The sequence below is a fragment of the Filicampus tigris genome, chromosome 15, assembly GCF_054856515.1.
Source record: "Filicampus tigris isolate MCC_2025a chromosome 15, RoL_Ftig_1.0, whole genome shotgun sequence".
NCBI lineage: Eukaryota > Metazoa > Chordata > Actinopteri > Syngnathiformes > Syngnathidae > Filicampus > Filicampus tigris.
In genome coordinates, this window is record NC_141231.1 from 715,034 (window position 1) to 729,665 (window position 14,632).

Consider the following 14,632-nt stretch of genomic DNA (forward strand, 5'->3'; position numbering starts at 1 on the left):
CCCCCGCTGGGCAAAGCTGATCACAACCTGGTGGCTCTCCAGTCTGTGTACAAACCTCTGGTCCGCAGGCAGCCAGCTGTGACCCGCACGGTCCAGAGATGGTCTGGAGAGGCCGAGGAGGCCTTAAAGGACTGCTTCAGCAGAACTGTGTGGGAAGTATTCAGCGATGCTCACGGGGAAGCCATTTGTAGTCTAACGGACACTGTTACAGACTATACAAATTTCTGCATGGAGAACACCATACCCACCAGGACAGTAAGGTGTTTCTCCAATAACAAACCCTGGATCACACCAGACATAAAAGCTCTCCTGAAGGAGAAGAGGAAGGCTTTTGCGTCATAGAGGAGCGGAAGACTGTGCAGCGCCAGCTGAGGAGGAGGATCAGAGAGGGGAAAAGGTCCTACAGGAAGAGGATGGAGGAGCAGCTGCTGCAGAATAATGCCAGGGGAGTCTGGAGGGGCCTGAAGACCATCTCAGGCCACGGACAACCTAAGACCCGGACTGGGGGGGACCTGCTGTGGGCAAATGAGCTGAACCTCTTTTTCAATAGGTTCAATCAGATGCCTGCCCCCACTCAGTCTCTCCTGCTGCAGCCTCCACCTACTCCTCCTGCTGGGCGTGTCACCCCCTCCCCCTTTTCGCCACAGTCTCCAGCTCCCAGCTACACCAAACAGCCACCACTCCCTCCTGCCCAGCCTTGGCCTTCAGAACATCTCAGGTGAAGAACCAGCTGAAGAAGATGAAGGCGAGGAAGGCAGCGGGTCCTGATGGCATCAGCCCCCAGCTCCTCAAATCCTGCGCAGACCAGCTGTGTGGAATTGTCCAGCACATATTCAACCTGAGCCTGAAGCTGGGCAGAGTCCGCCATCTATGGAAAACATCCTGCTTGGTCCCGGTGCTAAAGAACCCCCACCCGAAGGAGCTCAACAGCTTCAGACCAGTGGCGCTGACGTCTCACCTGATGAAGACCCTGGAGAAACTGGTCCTTGCCCACCTGCACCTGAGCTCATATCGTGCAATACTCAACATTCCCCACTACTGTTAGTCTAGTTTTAGTTAGTCTAGCACTGTCACTTAAATAGAGTATTTTTCCTCTGTACTATGTACAGGCTAAAATGAGTGTTCCTCATTTGTAGATGTACTTTTTATGTAGATGTATGTTGGTGTGTATATACATGTGTATCTACACATGTTACTGCGTATATTTACATAGGTATGATCCTGAATGTTTGCCGTTAATGTTATACATTAATGGCTACATTATGCCGCCGTCCCTGTGTGACCTATATCTTTGCTGCTGTAACACTGAAAATGTCCCCACTGTGGGATCAATAAAGACCTTCTTATCTTATCTTATCTTAAGTCAAGTTTATTCAACTATTTTTCAAGTTGTTGTAAAATGGGTTTTGGAAAAGAGAACATCCATCCATCCATCCTCTTATCCGAGGCCGGGTCGCGGAGGCAGCAGCTTCAGCAGGGAAGCCCAGACTTCCCTCTCCCCAGCAACATCTTCCAGCTCTTCCGGGGGGATCCCAAGGAGTTCCCAGGCAAGCCGGGAGACATAGTCTCTCCAGCGTGTTTTGGGTCGTCCTCGGGGTCTCCTGCCGGTGGGACATGCCCGGAACACCTCAGCAGGGAGGCTTCCAGGAGGCATCCTTATTAGATGCCTGAGCCACCTCAACTGGTTCCTCTCAACGCGGAGGAGCAGCGGCTCGACTTTGAGTCCCTCCCGGATGGCCGAACTTCTCACCCTATCTCTAACGGATCAGCAGAGATAGGCTTTGCAGCAGCAGACGCTGCACCGATCCGCCTGTCGATCTCCCATTCCCAAGATACTTGAACTCCTCCACATGGAGCAGAATCCAATCCCGACCTGGAGAGGGCACGCCACCCTTTTCCGACTGAGGAGCATGGTCTCAGATTTGGAGGTGCAGATTTTCACACTCGGCTGCGAACTGCTCCAGCGAGAGTTGGAGATCGCGTCTTGAAGAAGCCAACAGTACCACATCATCTGCAAAAGGCAGAGATGCAATACTGAGGCCCCCAAACTGGACCCCCTCCGCACCTCGGCTGCGCCTAGAAATTCTGTCCATAAAAGTTATGAACAGAATCTGTAACAAAGGGCAGCTTTGGCAGAGTCCAACCCTCACTGGAAACGAATCCGACTTACTGCCGGCAATGCAGACCAAACTCTGACATCAGTGGTACAGGGACCGAACAGCCCTTATCAGGGGGCTCGGTACCCCGTACTCCCGAAGCACCCCCCACAGAACTCCCAGAGGGACACGATCGAACGCCTTCTCCAAGTCCACAAAACACATGTAGACTGGTTGGGCAAACTCCCACTGTCCCACGGCCGGGACGAAAACCACATTGTTCCTCCTGAATCCGAGATTTGACCTTCCGAGGGACCCTCCTCTCCAGCACCCCTGAGTAGACCTTACCGGGGAGGCTGAGGAGTGTGATACCTCTGTAGTTGTAGTACTCCGTCCGGTCCCCCTTCTTAAAAAGGGGGACCACCACCCCGGTCTGCCAATCCAGAGGCACTGTCCCCGATGTCAACGTGATGTTGTAGAGGCGTGTCAACCATGACAGCCCCTCAACATCCAGAGCCTTTATGAACTCTGGGCGGATCTCATCCACCCGGCTTTGCCATCGAGGAGCTTTTAAACTACCTCGGTTATTTCAACCCCAGAGATGGGAGAGCCCACCTCAGAGTCTTCAAGCTCTGCTTCCTCAGTGGAAGGCGTGTCCCCCGGAGGTGGGAGTTGAAACTCCTTCTGACAGGGGATTCTGCCAGACGTTCCCAGCAAACCCTCACAATACGTTTAGGTCGGACCGGCATCTTCCCCCACCATCGGAGCCAACTCACCACCAGATGGTGATCAGCTGACAGCTCCACCTCTCTCTTCACCCGAGTGTCCAAAACATGCGGCCGCAAATCCGATGATACAACTACAAAGTCGATCATCGAACTGCGGCCTAGGGTATCCTGGTGCCAAGTGCACATATGGACACCCTTATGTTTGAACATGGTGTTTGTTATGGACAATCCATGATGAGCACAGAAGTCCAGTAACCAGTTCAGACCGGGGGGGGCGTTCCTCCCAATCACGCCCTTCCAGGTCTCACTGTCATTGCCCACGTGAGCATTGAAGTCCCCCAGCAGAACGATGGAGTCCCCAGGTGGATCGCTCTCCATCACACCGTCCAAGTACTCCAAAAGGGTGGGTACTCTGCACTGCTGTTTGGTGCATAAGCACAGACAACATTCAGGACCCATCCCCCCACTCCAATGCGGAGGGAGGCTACCCTCTCGTCCACCGGGGTAAACCCCAATGTACAGGCGTCGAGCCAGGGGGTAATAAGTATGCCCACAACTGCACGGCGCCTCTCACCTTGGGCAACTCCAGAGTGGAAGAGTGTCCAACCCCTCTCGAGAGGACTGGTACCAGAGCCCAAGCTATGTGTGGAGGTGAGCCCAACTATATCTAGTTGGAACTTCTCAGCCTCACACACCAGCTTGGGCTCCTTCCCTGCCAGAGAGGTGACATTCCATGTCCCATTATTTTTTTTAAAATAATTATCAACTTACTTATGATGTTTATAACATCACCCTATGTTTGGTGGCCAGACATTCCCTGTACTGAGGCTTCTACTGGGCAACGTATCTTTCAGTGGAAAATCCCTCATGAATACTCATGAATAATCCCTGATAATCCTCCACTCCTATGCACCTTCCCGCAGCCTCAGGTCTGTGGACCAGGCGCTGCTCGAGGTGCCGAGGACCAAGAGGAGCCTCAGAGGGGATCGAACCTTTTCGGCTGCTGGTCCTTCCCTTTGGAATGACCTCCCATTGGATGTTAGGCAAGCTCCCTCTCTGCCCACCTTTAAAACCCGGTTGATGTCATATTTCTGTTCTCTGGCTTTTGATCCGACCTGAGACTGACAGCTGTTTTCCGGTGTCTATTGTATATAGTGTTTTATGTTAATTTATTGATTCCATTTTGTTGTATTATGGCTATTTTGTTGTTGGTACGTACATTGCTTTGTTACAGCTCTACCTGAAATGTGAAATGTGCTGTATAAATAAAATTGTATTGTATTGTATTGTATTGATAGATGAGTAGCTTTGATATTTGACACTTATTGGTAATTAAGGGTAATCGCAGGATCTTGGTTCTACTAGCAGAAGGCTCTTGGATGTACTGATTTATGTGGCGAAGCAAACAAATGTGAGTTTTTGCGCATGACATCCTATTGTACTAAGTAAATCATTGCGGACAACAGGAGCGAGTCTGTTGTTCAAGTGTATTGTATTGTACTGTTTTGGAATCTGTTAAACTGATATTTGAAGTGTAAGTACAAGTGTGATGGAGATTTATTCAACATTGGCAAGTAGCTTGTTTTTCAGTTGTAGATGTAAGGTCTATCTTTGATTTTGAAAAGGCAATTGTCTTGTCTCCCATTCCTTATAAGTAGTTCAATATGCCATCCTTGGTTTATGTTCAGTTAATATTGTTTTTAATGCTTGTTGACCTGCTTATTTAGTTTGCTTGAATGAGATTGAAAACACTGGTTGGCGAATTTGCTGTGATTTGAGTTCTTGGGAAACCAAGTGTGGACAAAACGTCTCGACTGTTAATCTGTGTGTTTGCAGGAGCAGATAATGTTTTGCAGTCTCACATGTTTCTTATAGATTTTTACTGCATGACAATCAAATAAGACCGACTATACATAAGGTCCAACTTAAAAAAACATATTTTGGTCGTCTCCCAACCCAGAGGTTGTTGGTTCAATCCCCAGCCATTGTGACCATAGTGAAGCACCCATGAGCAAGATAATGAACCCCCAGTGGCTCCTGATGCTGCGTCATCAGTAGATAAATGAGGTGCACTGTGTGAAGCACTTCTGAGTACCAAAGGTAGATAAACGCTATACGACTGACAGCCCTGATACCCATTTAGCACTATAATTAGAGATTCAAAATAATTAAGTGGTGGTAGTACTGTACCTCCAATATTAACATCTTGCTTAGACATAAAGAGTTCAAGTTAAATTTACTCATTATTTGTAAGACAACAAGTTCCCACTTAAATATATTTTTTAAGTAAACTCAACTTCTTGTTTCTTACAGTGCGTGTTACAAAAAAAGGAATAAACTGAAGCGCCAGGCTTATTATGGTCCATCCTGCAAAGTTCCGTAAAACACCTAGAATTTTTTTTTTGTAAATGAAATTAATATCCACTCACATTATCTCTAGCTGTTCTACATTTTACCTGTAGAACTATGAGCATGAATTATTTTACATTTTATATTTTTCTTCAACCCCAATGAAGAACTACAACCGCTTCAACACATCATCATGTCCATTCCATAATTTCAATATCTAAAACTAAAACACATCTGCATTTCATATTGGCCCTCACTTTTCATATTTCAAATAAGCAAACGTTTTAAATGATGTCCCGGACCGGATCTGGCCCCCAGGCCTTGAGTTTGACACCTGTGTTTTATCGACATTTCCCCACACTTCAGCACAATATGTCAGAGGTAGACTGCGTATCACCATACACCATACATTTTGTTTTATTTTAATTTTATGATAACTTATTGTAATCAAACCACTTTTTAAAACACAATGAATTATTTTTCTAGTTTGTATTAGTTGCCTCATGTTATCCCTTGAGCAAAATAAGTTTGTATCATCAGTAAATATTACAGTTTTTAATATATTTGAGACAGTGCAAATATAATTCGAGTAAATAATAAACAATTTAGGTCCCAATGCCAAACCCTTTAAGGGTTAAGGTTTTGTTTTGTCTCATGACTATCTTGCTATGGTGCCAGACTTTCTCATACGAGGACAATTAATTAATGTCCCCTGAGAGCTCATGGCTCATATTAATTGATAGACGGAAACAAGGGACATTTTGGCGGGAGATATAATTGAATAGCTATAGTTGAATTTATAGAGGTAAGTTCTCATTTTCGAAGTAAGGTTTGAATTTTGTTGGGTTAACAAACATGCCTTGTTTTTGTTTTTTGTTCACCATGTAAATGTGAGTTATTTTGTTAGTCTTCAATTATCTGTAATGACTTTGTTTGCTTTCTTGAAAGATTAAACGAACACGCATTGGATAATGGTTGTGGTTTGTGAACTAACAATTGAGATTACATCCCAAGTGAGTGACCTGATGAAATTTCCCAACAATATACATAAATACTGTACATACGGATACATCATATGGTTACATAGACTGCTTAGATTAGATAGACTTTCCTTGCTTGCCCTTAAAATGCAGCATTGTGTTTGTCATATATATTTTCTTTATGAAGCAAGACAAGGTTAGCCAATCAATCGGTGTTCGCTGCATTATTGTATTGTCTTGAACTAAAATTAAAACTCTTGTGAAAAATAATACTAAATAATAATACAAAAAAATGTTAAAAAATAAATATACTGGTTAAAAACAGCCTGTGAGAGCCAATGCTTTGAAGTGTTATCTCAATTCTGTCATCATAAAGTAGGATCTCAATTTCTGTCATCATAAAGATTACTGCACTTGCAGTAGTAGTAGCATAGTATTAGTCTTTGCTGCTAGTCACGGAAGAAAACAGCATTTGACTGTGCTCATAGTCTAAGTACATGTTATCCACCTGCTGTACTGAATAGCATTGCTCATTTTGTTGAATTACAAAACCTTCAATACAAGAAGACAAAAAAGGAACTACGAGTCTGTGTGAGTAATCTGTGTGAGTAATTGAATGAAATTCAAAATCACATATAAGATGTGCTACTACGGACGAGTCAGAACTACCTTCGACTACCAACATTGATACTAATGGTAAAACAGAATTTCTACCATTACACAGCCCTTTGAGTAATCCATGGTAAAGTTCACAAATAGTAAAAAGTTCATGAAATTGAAGAACAGAGAAGTTCATGTGATTTGTCCAAAAATAACTCGGAATCGAATCAAAGTACGGGAATCGTCCAAATTCAAACGATACCCAAACCTATCCATGCAGGCCCACTAGTTGAAACAAGGCATTCTGATAAATATTGCGTTTGTGGAATAAGAGTTAATTCACCTGTTCTGAGCCATCTCTGAGGCAGAAGTGACCAAATGGCTGCCCCCTGAGATGGCTAAAAAGGGATGGATTTTGATGCTTAACTCATATTCCACAAATGCAATACCAACCAGAATGTCGTGTTTAAACTAATGGTCCTGCTGGGAACATATTCTTGGAAAAAATATGTTTGGGTTCATTTCCCAGATCATCCCATGGTAAAGTCACACACAGTGAGGTCGGGGATCTGGCAAGCCAAGAGCATTTTCATTCACATAAGCTCGAACCCTGAGATGCCAATTGTGCTCCATCTTGTTGAAAATTTAAATCATGCAAATTTGCTTGCAGTAAAGTGAATTGTTTTTCCTTTATAAATATCGTGTGATGATTTTGGATTATTCTTTTTGAATCATGTCCGCTGATAGTGTAGTGGTACACACGCCTGAGTTGTGTGCGGGCAGCGTGGGATTGATTCCTGCTCAGTGACAGTGTCTATGTGTGCCCTGCGACTGGCTGGCGACCAGTTCGGGGTGTAGTCTGCCTTCGCCCATTGACGGCTGGGATAGGCTCCAGCAACTCCCCGCGACCCTATATAGGATAAGCGGTTTGGAAGATGACATGACATGACATGACATTCTTTTTGAATCACCCTGTAATGCTCATTGAGCTGTTATTATGAAGCCCGCTTGAGTTATCGGCAGTCAAGGCACTGCGACCTTATGATTGGCTGCTGCATGTAGTCCTGCCTTGATACAGCAGCCAATCATACTGGAACAGGCCATGTCCTGCCTAGAGCTCAATTGGGATTTATACTGATGCCTCAGTTCCTCTCAATACAGCAATATTAGTCGTTCCACATGTGGCAAACCAAACTACTTATGCTCACAGTAAAGCCCCTATCCCACTGAGGTGTGAACGTTTGCGACGGTTGTTGAGGGTCACGAATGCCCATTCATGTCGGTGTTCGTTCGAGTCCGCAAATGATTGCATGACATTCGGCAACAGTTTAAAAAAAAAGTGCAGGCGGACATCTGGCAACCGTTCGGCCATCGTTTCCGACCTTGAACAAGTGGCCGACCTTTTTTCTGAAGCTGATCCATGATTGGTCATTACCTGAGCCCTGAGCAGTTGTAATGCCATTTTCAGTTGACAGAAGTGACAAAATGGCTGCTCCCAGAGATGGCTAAAAACATATGGATTAACTCTTAGTTCACAAACGCAATATTAATCAGAATGCTGTGTTTCAACTACTGAAAAAAATGTTTTGGGTTGATTTCAGCTTTAATGACAGCTTGGCATTGCCATTTTCAGTGTCTGAAGACGACGCGGCTAGGCCAGTGACGTCATGCACTCAATGGGTCAAGCGGCCAGTGGACAGACCCAGCTCACGAAAATACGCTTCTGTTTTCTGCATCTTTTTGGAGGCCTTTTCATTAAGTTTTTACCAAAGAGATCATTGGAATCTCATTATTTGTACTTGTAATCCTTTTTTGTGAAACTTTTTTTCATGTCCCTTCACTTTAAATAAGGGTCCTTAACTTCTAAGCTTCAAAAACAAACTAAAAAGTCTTTAAATGTAGCAACCTTCTAACTAATGTCAGATTTTCAGAGGTTTTACATCTGTTTAAGCCTTTTAATTTTAATAAAGAAAAAACAACGTGGTACTCCTAGTGGCAGCTGAGTGTACTGCAGGCGGTAAACTTCAGCCGCCGTTATTTATTTAAATTAATTATTAATATAATCGCTACATATACAGATACTCATACTAAAATTCATTTTGGTAAGCGTTTGATGCCCAGATATACTCCTAACAAAGGAATCAGCAATGCAAAATAGATGTATTTTAATGAGAAGCAGCCGAAACATTGACCATACTCATTTTCTGTTTAAACATTATTTCAGTTTTCTGGTGATAGGGTGGTACTAACAAATAAAACACAGATGCCGGTTATCGAAACTGGTATCATTATTTGAACGCAGCGCGCATATTTGAGAGCCGCATGCGTAAGGAAAATACGAGGAGAAGCCTTATCCATTATTAGCGTTATTGGTCATCGGTCTACTTATGTCTAGTTTGGTGAAAAAGTTCGCTATAAGGACATACATCGCCATATTGGAGGCGGTTGCTTGGGGGGACTTTGATCCTATCAAGAGCCTGCAATTACTTTGGGGGCATGTCGGCTGGATCTTTGTCTCGTAGCAAAGTATGTTGCTTTTGTTTGACACAGTACATCGATCACTACTTTAATGGGGTAAAACGTCTTTCATGAAATGGTTTGTGTCCAGATAAACTCGTCTTTTTGACCCGTCGAAGCTTTTCGAGCTCGCCCTAGCTTGCTAACTGCTAACAAAGAGACGAGTTTGTTTACAACACATCGCTCAGCAAAATGTTCTATAATGTTCCATCAACTTATATAAAATTTGTATACCTATATAATTAACAGATTAATGTTGAACAGCAGTGCGAACTAAATCTTGAATGAAAAGTAAAAAGAAAAACAATAACTGATATAAAGTCATCAGATCATAACCTTGTATGTTGTGACGGTGTTAAGTGGTCGCGTTGAAGATTTGACAGCCGTTGTCTGCTTTCAAACAACTTCGTTTTTGCCTCCGGTTAATTTGAATCACTGCCGGCCAGTAGAACAAAATGAAATCTCTAGTTGACCGATTAGAGCAACCATAAACAGCACAGGTGTTAAACATTTTTAGAAACACATAACGGACTTCTGTTATCTGTTCTTTTGAATTACAAATAAATTTGCGATTATTTTGGATTTTTTTCAAACAGCCAGGTAGCGGAATCGGTATCGGGGCCAAAAAGTCGTATCGGAACAACACTAGTTAAAACTCTTACCTGAAAATCCAGCAGGGCAGGTACAAACATAACCATTGTTTTGATCCTCACAAATTCCTCCATTTTGACAGGGTTCAGAGTCACACTCATCAATGTTAACAGTACAGTTATTTCCTGCAAGCAATACAGTGTAGGTTTTTACAAGTTTACATTGAGTTACATATTTTTGGTGATTTTTTTTTTTTGTCTCATCTACCTGTAAACCCTGACTGACATTGGCAAATATATCCAGCTGCATCTGCGTATCTTAGCTCCCAATCGAGCTCCCAGTGGTTCAGATTTGAACGTTCGAAACATTCCCCATCATTGTCACAGGGATGTTCAGCACATTCATCAGTGTCAATCTCACAGTTTGTGCCTTCATAACCTGGAGGGAACAAAACAAAAATTAGATGTAAGTAGTGTTGCTGTCGCCAACAAAAATTAGGACGAAATAGCTTCATCTACGAGCCTTCATCACATGAGGGAAACGAGACAAGATGCAATGTGTTGATTTCAACGCACATGGGATTTTTCCGTTGTTGATGAGATTTATTGAAGAAAAAAAATAGCACACAGTAAAAAAAAATAAAAAATCTCACCAACATAGGAAAAATCCCATGTTGGTGAGATTTATTGAAAGAAAAACTATACATTGTCAGGATGCAGTGTGTGTTCAGATTTAACATTTAATTTAATCTTTTGAAGTTTTGAATTTAATGAATGTGTTTCATTGGAATCTCTCATGGTAGTTGTAACTATATTAATTTATTCAAATGAATATTTATTCAATAAAATTCTAATATATTATTTCATTCTTTATGACAAATTGTTGTGTGTCATTATAAATGTATTGTTTTCTTTTAACACATCCATTTTAAAATGGATTGTTCTATAATATTCAATAATTTATTCATTAATTTCACATCTTGTTTATCTTCAAATTCTTTTGAGAATATTTATTATAGAAAAAAAGCATAGTACATCACCACATCTGGCGTCATGTGAAGCTACATTTTACATTTTGTTCAGTCAATTATTCTTTGTATCTTATTAATCCCATTACACAGATCTCTCAAAGAAATAAAAAATAATGCAAGTTAAAAAATGTTTTTGACACTCCAATAACATGATTTCACCATAAAATATCAATATCATATTATCATCATAATAATCCTGTTTCAACAAGATAATTTTTACCATTTCTTTAAGCCATCGTTTGATGCATGTCTTAAAACAAAAGGAAATATGTCTTGAGTTGTCTTAAGCAGAGCTGGGCATTCCGCTTATGTGACGGACCGGTCCGTCTTTCAGCCTATGACATTATATTGCTGGTAACGAATTGCTGGTGCCACACCTGAAAGTAATTAACTAAATCGGTCACTCTCCCTTGCTCTGATGGATGGATGGATGTGGACAAAGGCCACCAATCAGGGAAGAGCACCTGCACACAAACAATTTAACAGCCACGACTCATCATGGGCTGTAACACTGACGGCCATTAGGAAGGTGATAAATGAAAGACGGGTACGTTAAAAAAAATGAACAGACTAAGCATAGTCAGTTGGAAGCCCATTTTTTCCGTTTATGTCATCATCAATCGTCTATTTTCACCGTGAGGCTTCCATGGCCTCGGCGAGGTTTCCGTTTCCCGTTGGCTTTGTGACAGCTTCAGGGTCCTAAATGCGACACATTTAGTCCGGCCGCAGTGAGGCTTCCATCATGCCGCGGTAAGGCTGCCATGCCACGGTGGGTCGTTTGTTCCAAATATCGCTCGGGGGTGGATGGCTGGGGGAGAGGTGGTGCTAGTGGAAGTTGGTAGATGGAAACTCACGGAAACCCGTTTAAAATGACAGATGGACCTATAGGCGATTACTATTTGGTCCGGCTGGACAAAAAGGCGGATAGACGGAAGGCGATGAATTTTTTGTAAAATGCCCAGTTCTGGGCTTAAGACACTCAATGTCTTCAAGACACAAACATCTGTTTTGGGGCATCTGATGTGCTGCTCTGTCATGTCTCGAGAAAGAGGTGGAGTCTCCAAATGTTTGTCTTAAGATGTCTTGATGTACCAAAATTTCTTGAGATGTCTTGATTTAGATTATTAAGACAACTTGAGAAAACTTGAGACACGTATCTTACTTTTCCTGCCAGTTGGCATGTGTGACGTTACTAACTGGAGATCGGGCGACGTGTGCAACGGCGTCCATATTAGGGTTGGGGCCAAAAAAGTGCTACAATGCTCAATTAGGGCTAAATCCAACGTAGGGCTACTGCACCTTAAAACGTGTTTTGTTTTCTCCTTAACTGAGATAACTGTTGTTGTTATTTTGGCTGAACAAATAAAAGTTGATTTTATTTTATTTGACTTTGAAGACATCCATAACTGAACAGTATGGACATGCAGGTGACAATGTTTTTTGGGGGTTTTGTTTTTTAACATGAAAAAGAAAGAGGATGTAACAACACAAACAAAGGTTAATACTTAGAACACAACCATAACCTAACAGTATGGACAGGCAAGTGATAATGCTTTTTAAGTCTGGAGGAGCACACAAGCAGGGCCAGAGTCAGAGGACTGGACGGGGAGAACAGGAGGGACGCTTTCAGACTCCGCCGGCATTGGGGCCGAGCTGCCGCCGGGACATGATGCATCACCTGCAGACCCCGGCAGTGATACTGAGCCGTACTCGGTGTTCGCGGCGGTGGTAGAACGGAGGTTATCGGGCATGGAAGCTGTTTGCTTCTTTATGAACCGCCTTACATCTCTCTTTCAGGCAGTATGTGCTTATTTGTCTGAGCGGCGTTACCCGCCAAAGGCAGGTAACAGCTAAGTCTTGCTCACACGTAGCACAACACACAACAGAGGACACAGATGACAGACAAAAAGTGCAAGATGAGTGAAATGATAGTCCGGTACGAGAGGCAAAGATAGGAAACGGAGGTAGTGCTAGGGCAAATAGATCGCCAATGTGACTGAAACTAGATAACGAGGACAAGTACAGTCTCATCTAATGTCGGTGTCTCCGAGTTGCGCTTTGGCACCTGCGCGATTCATTTAAAACCTGGACGCCGAGGGGTTAACATCTTCCTGCTGGGAGGGGCTGCTCCGTTGGGGACTGAGCTGACAGTGTGCGCTGCAGGATGCGGGAGAGTCCACGGCAGGGGCGGAGCCATAGGTGGGCCTGGGTCCACCCAGATTCACAGACTGCCCACCCAATTAGATTTATGAAAAAAATATCAATCAATCACATTTTATTTATATAGCACTTTTCATACATAAAAATGCAACTCAAAGTGCTGTAAAACATCCAAAGCAAAACATAAAAAAAAAGAAAATCCGTTCACGCCCTCCCTCCCAACAAACCCAAGACAGATATCCATTAGTACATCAGCACTCATTCACACACACACACACACAAAGTGCACAACCTGATAAAATGTGTTAAAAATACTTGACAAGGCACAGAGAAACCATATGAGGAAAGGGTACACCCAAGGGGAGCTCTCCGCGCCGAGGGGAATGACAGCCCACGGCCACAGGGGCGCCACCACCATAGAGACCCCGGCCCGGATTAGACAGGCGGACCCCACACAAAGTGTAGAGGCCCCCGGCCACCCAGACCCAAGGAGTCCCTGCGATGACAGCCCCCGTGGGAAGGGCAGCCACCCCTCCCTCAACGCGGAGGCCCCCCCATGAGGTAACACTGGAGCTAAAAGCTGACAACGGCAGAGAGCAACAAAACTAAAAGACAGAACAGTAGTATAGTCTAAGAACTAAAATCAGTAAAATAAGATACAAATAATCTTCAATCAAAAGAAAAGATAAATTATTTAAAAGTTGTTAAAAGCCAAACTAAAAAGGTGTGTCTTGAGCTTGAATATATACTTTTTATTTCATTTCATTTTTAGTAAATTATTAAATTATTTATGAATTTGTGTTTTTTTTATTTTATAGAATATTAAGAATGGGATAATTGTGGTTGTCTAAGGAACTCATTCAGTTGATCATTTTATTTAAATATACGATGTGTCGCGAGGATTGTGCTCAGTGAGAGAAATATTCAGGTCCACCCTGATTTTTCCAGGCCCACCCATTAGCCAAGTTCTGGCATGGCCATAAATTTCAACACAACCAACTTAATCCGACATTTGAAGAACAAGCAATTGGAAGACTATGGTGAGTTTACGAGGCTCACTGCATTGAAGCAGCAGCAACAATGAAACGGCAGCTAACGCAGCCCATGCTCAAATCCATATCAGCGTGACAGGCAAAAGGCAACGCAAATAACCAGGAAAATAATGACATTTATCGGACTTGATGACCAACCATTCTCGGTGGTGGAAGACACCGGATTCCGCCGTCTGCTCGCCCACTTTGAGCCTCACTAGCTACGTGCTACCGGGACGCAAATGCTTCACGAACGTAGCTCCACCAGAGAGTGTATTGTCGCATCAAAAGTTTCCTAAAAGAAGGCCAATTATCCTGTTTAAGTTTTACAAGTGTTAAATGTAGCTTGGATGTCAGTCCTATGTTGAATCTAACAAGGGAGTTTTTCGCTCGCGTACTGCTTTTAATGACAATGTTCGAACGAGGCATATGTATTCCAAAATGTGTTATGCATGATGCGTTACTTCCTTTCTCGTTGACAAATGTACAAGATAGTTTGTCTATGCACAAGACAAGAAACCAAGTTCTTGAGTCGTTTCAATTTAGGAAC

At 43.0% G+C, this 14,632-nt stretch overlaps 1 protein-coding gene and 1 long non-coding RNA gene across 3 annotated transcripts in view; one reads left to right on the plus strand and one right to left on the minus strand.

Annotated features, from left to right (window-relative positions):
• crb2a (crumbs cell polarity complex component 2a) overlaps nucleotides 1-14,632 on the minus strand; it is a 102,257-nt gene that overhangs the window by 43,308 nt on the left and 44,317 nt on the right. For both annotated transcript variants that reach the window (XM_086054527.1, XM_086054526.1), the window contains exons 5-6: nucleotides 10,129-10,299; nucleotides 9,933-10,046 (exon numbers count right to left, since the gene is read on the minus strand). In XM_086054527.1, the coding sequence (XP_085910653.1) occupies nucleotides 9,933-10,046; nucleotides 10,129-10,299 (285 nt within the window). The remainder of the gene's footprint in view (nucleotides 1-9,932; nucleotides 10,047-10,128; nucleotides 10,300-14,632) is intronic.
• Nucleotides 6,599-8,736, plus strand: LOC147135075 (uncharacterized). Its single transcript, XR_015089942.1, has 2 exons — nucleotides 6,599-6,744; nucleotides 8,387-8,736. It is a non-coding gene; the product is annotated as an uncharacterized LOC147135075 (long non-coding RNA).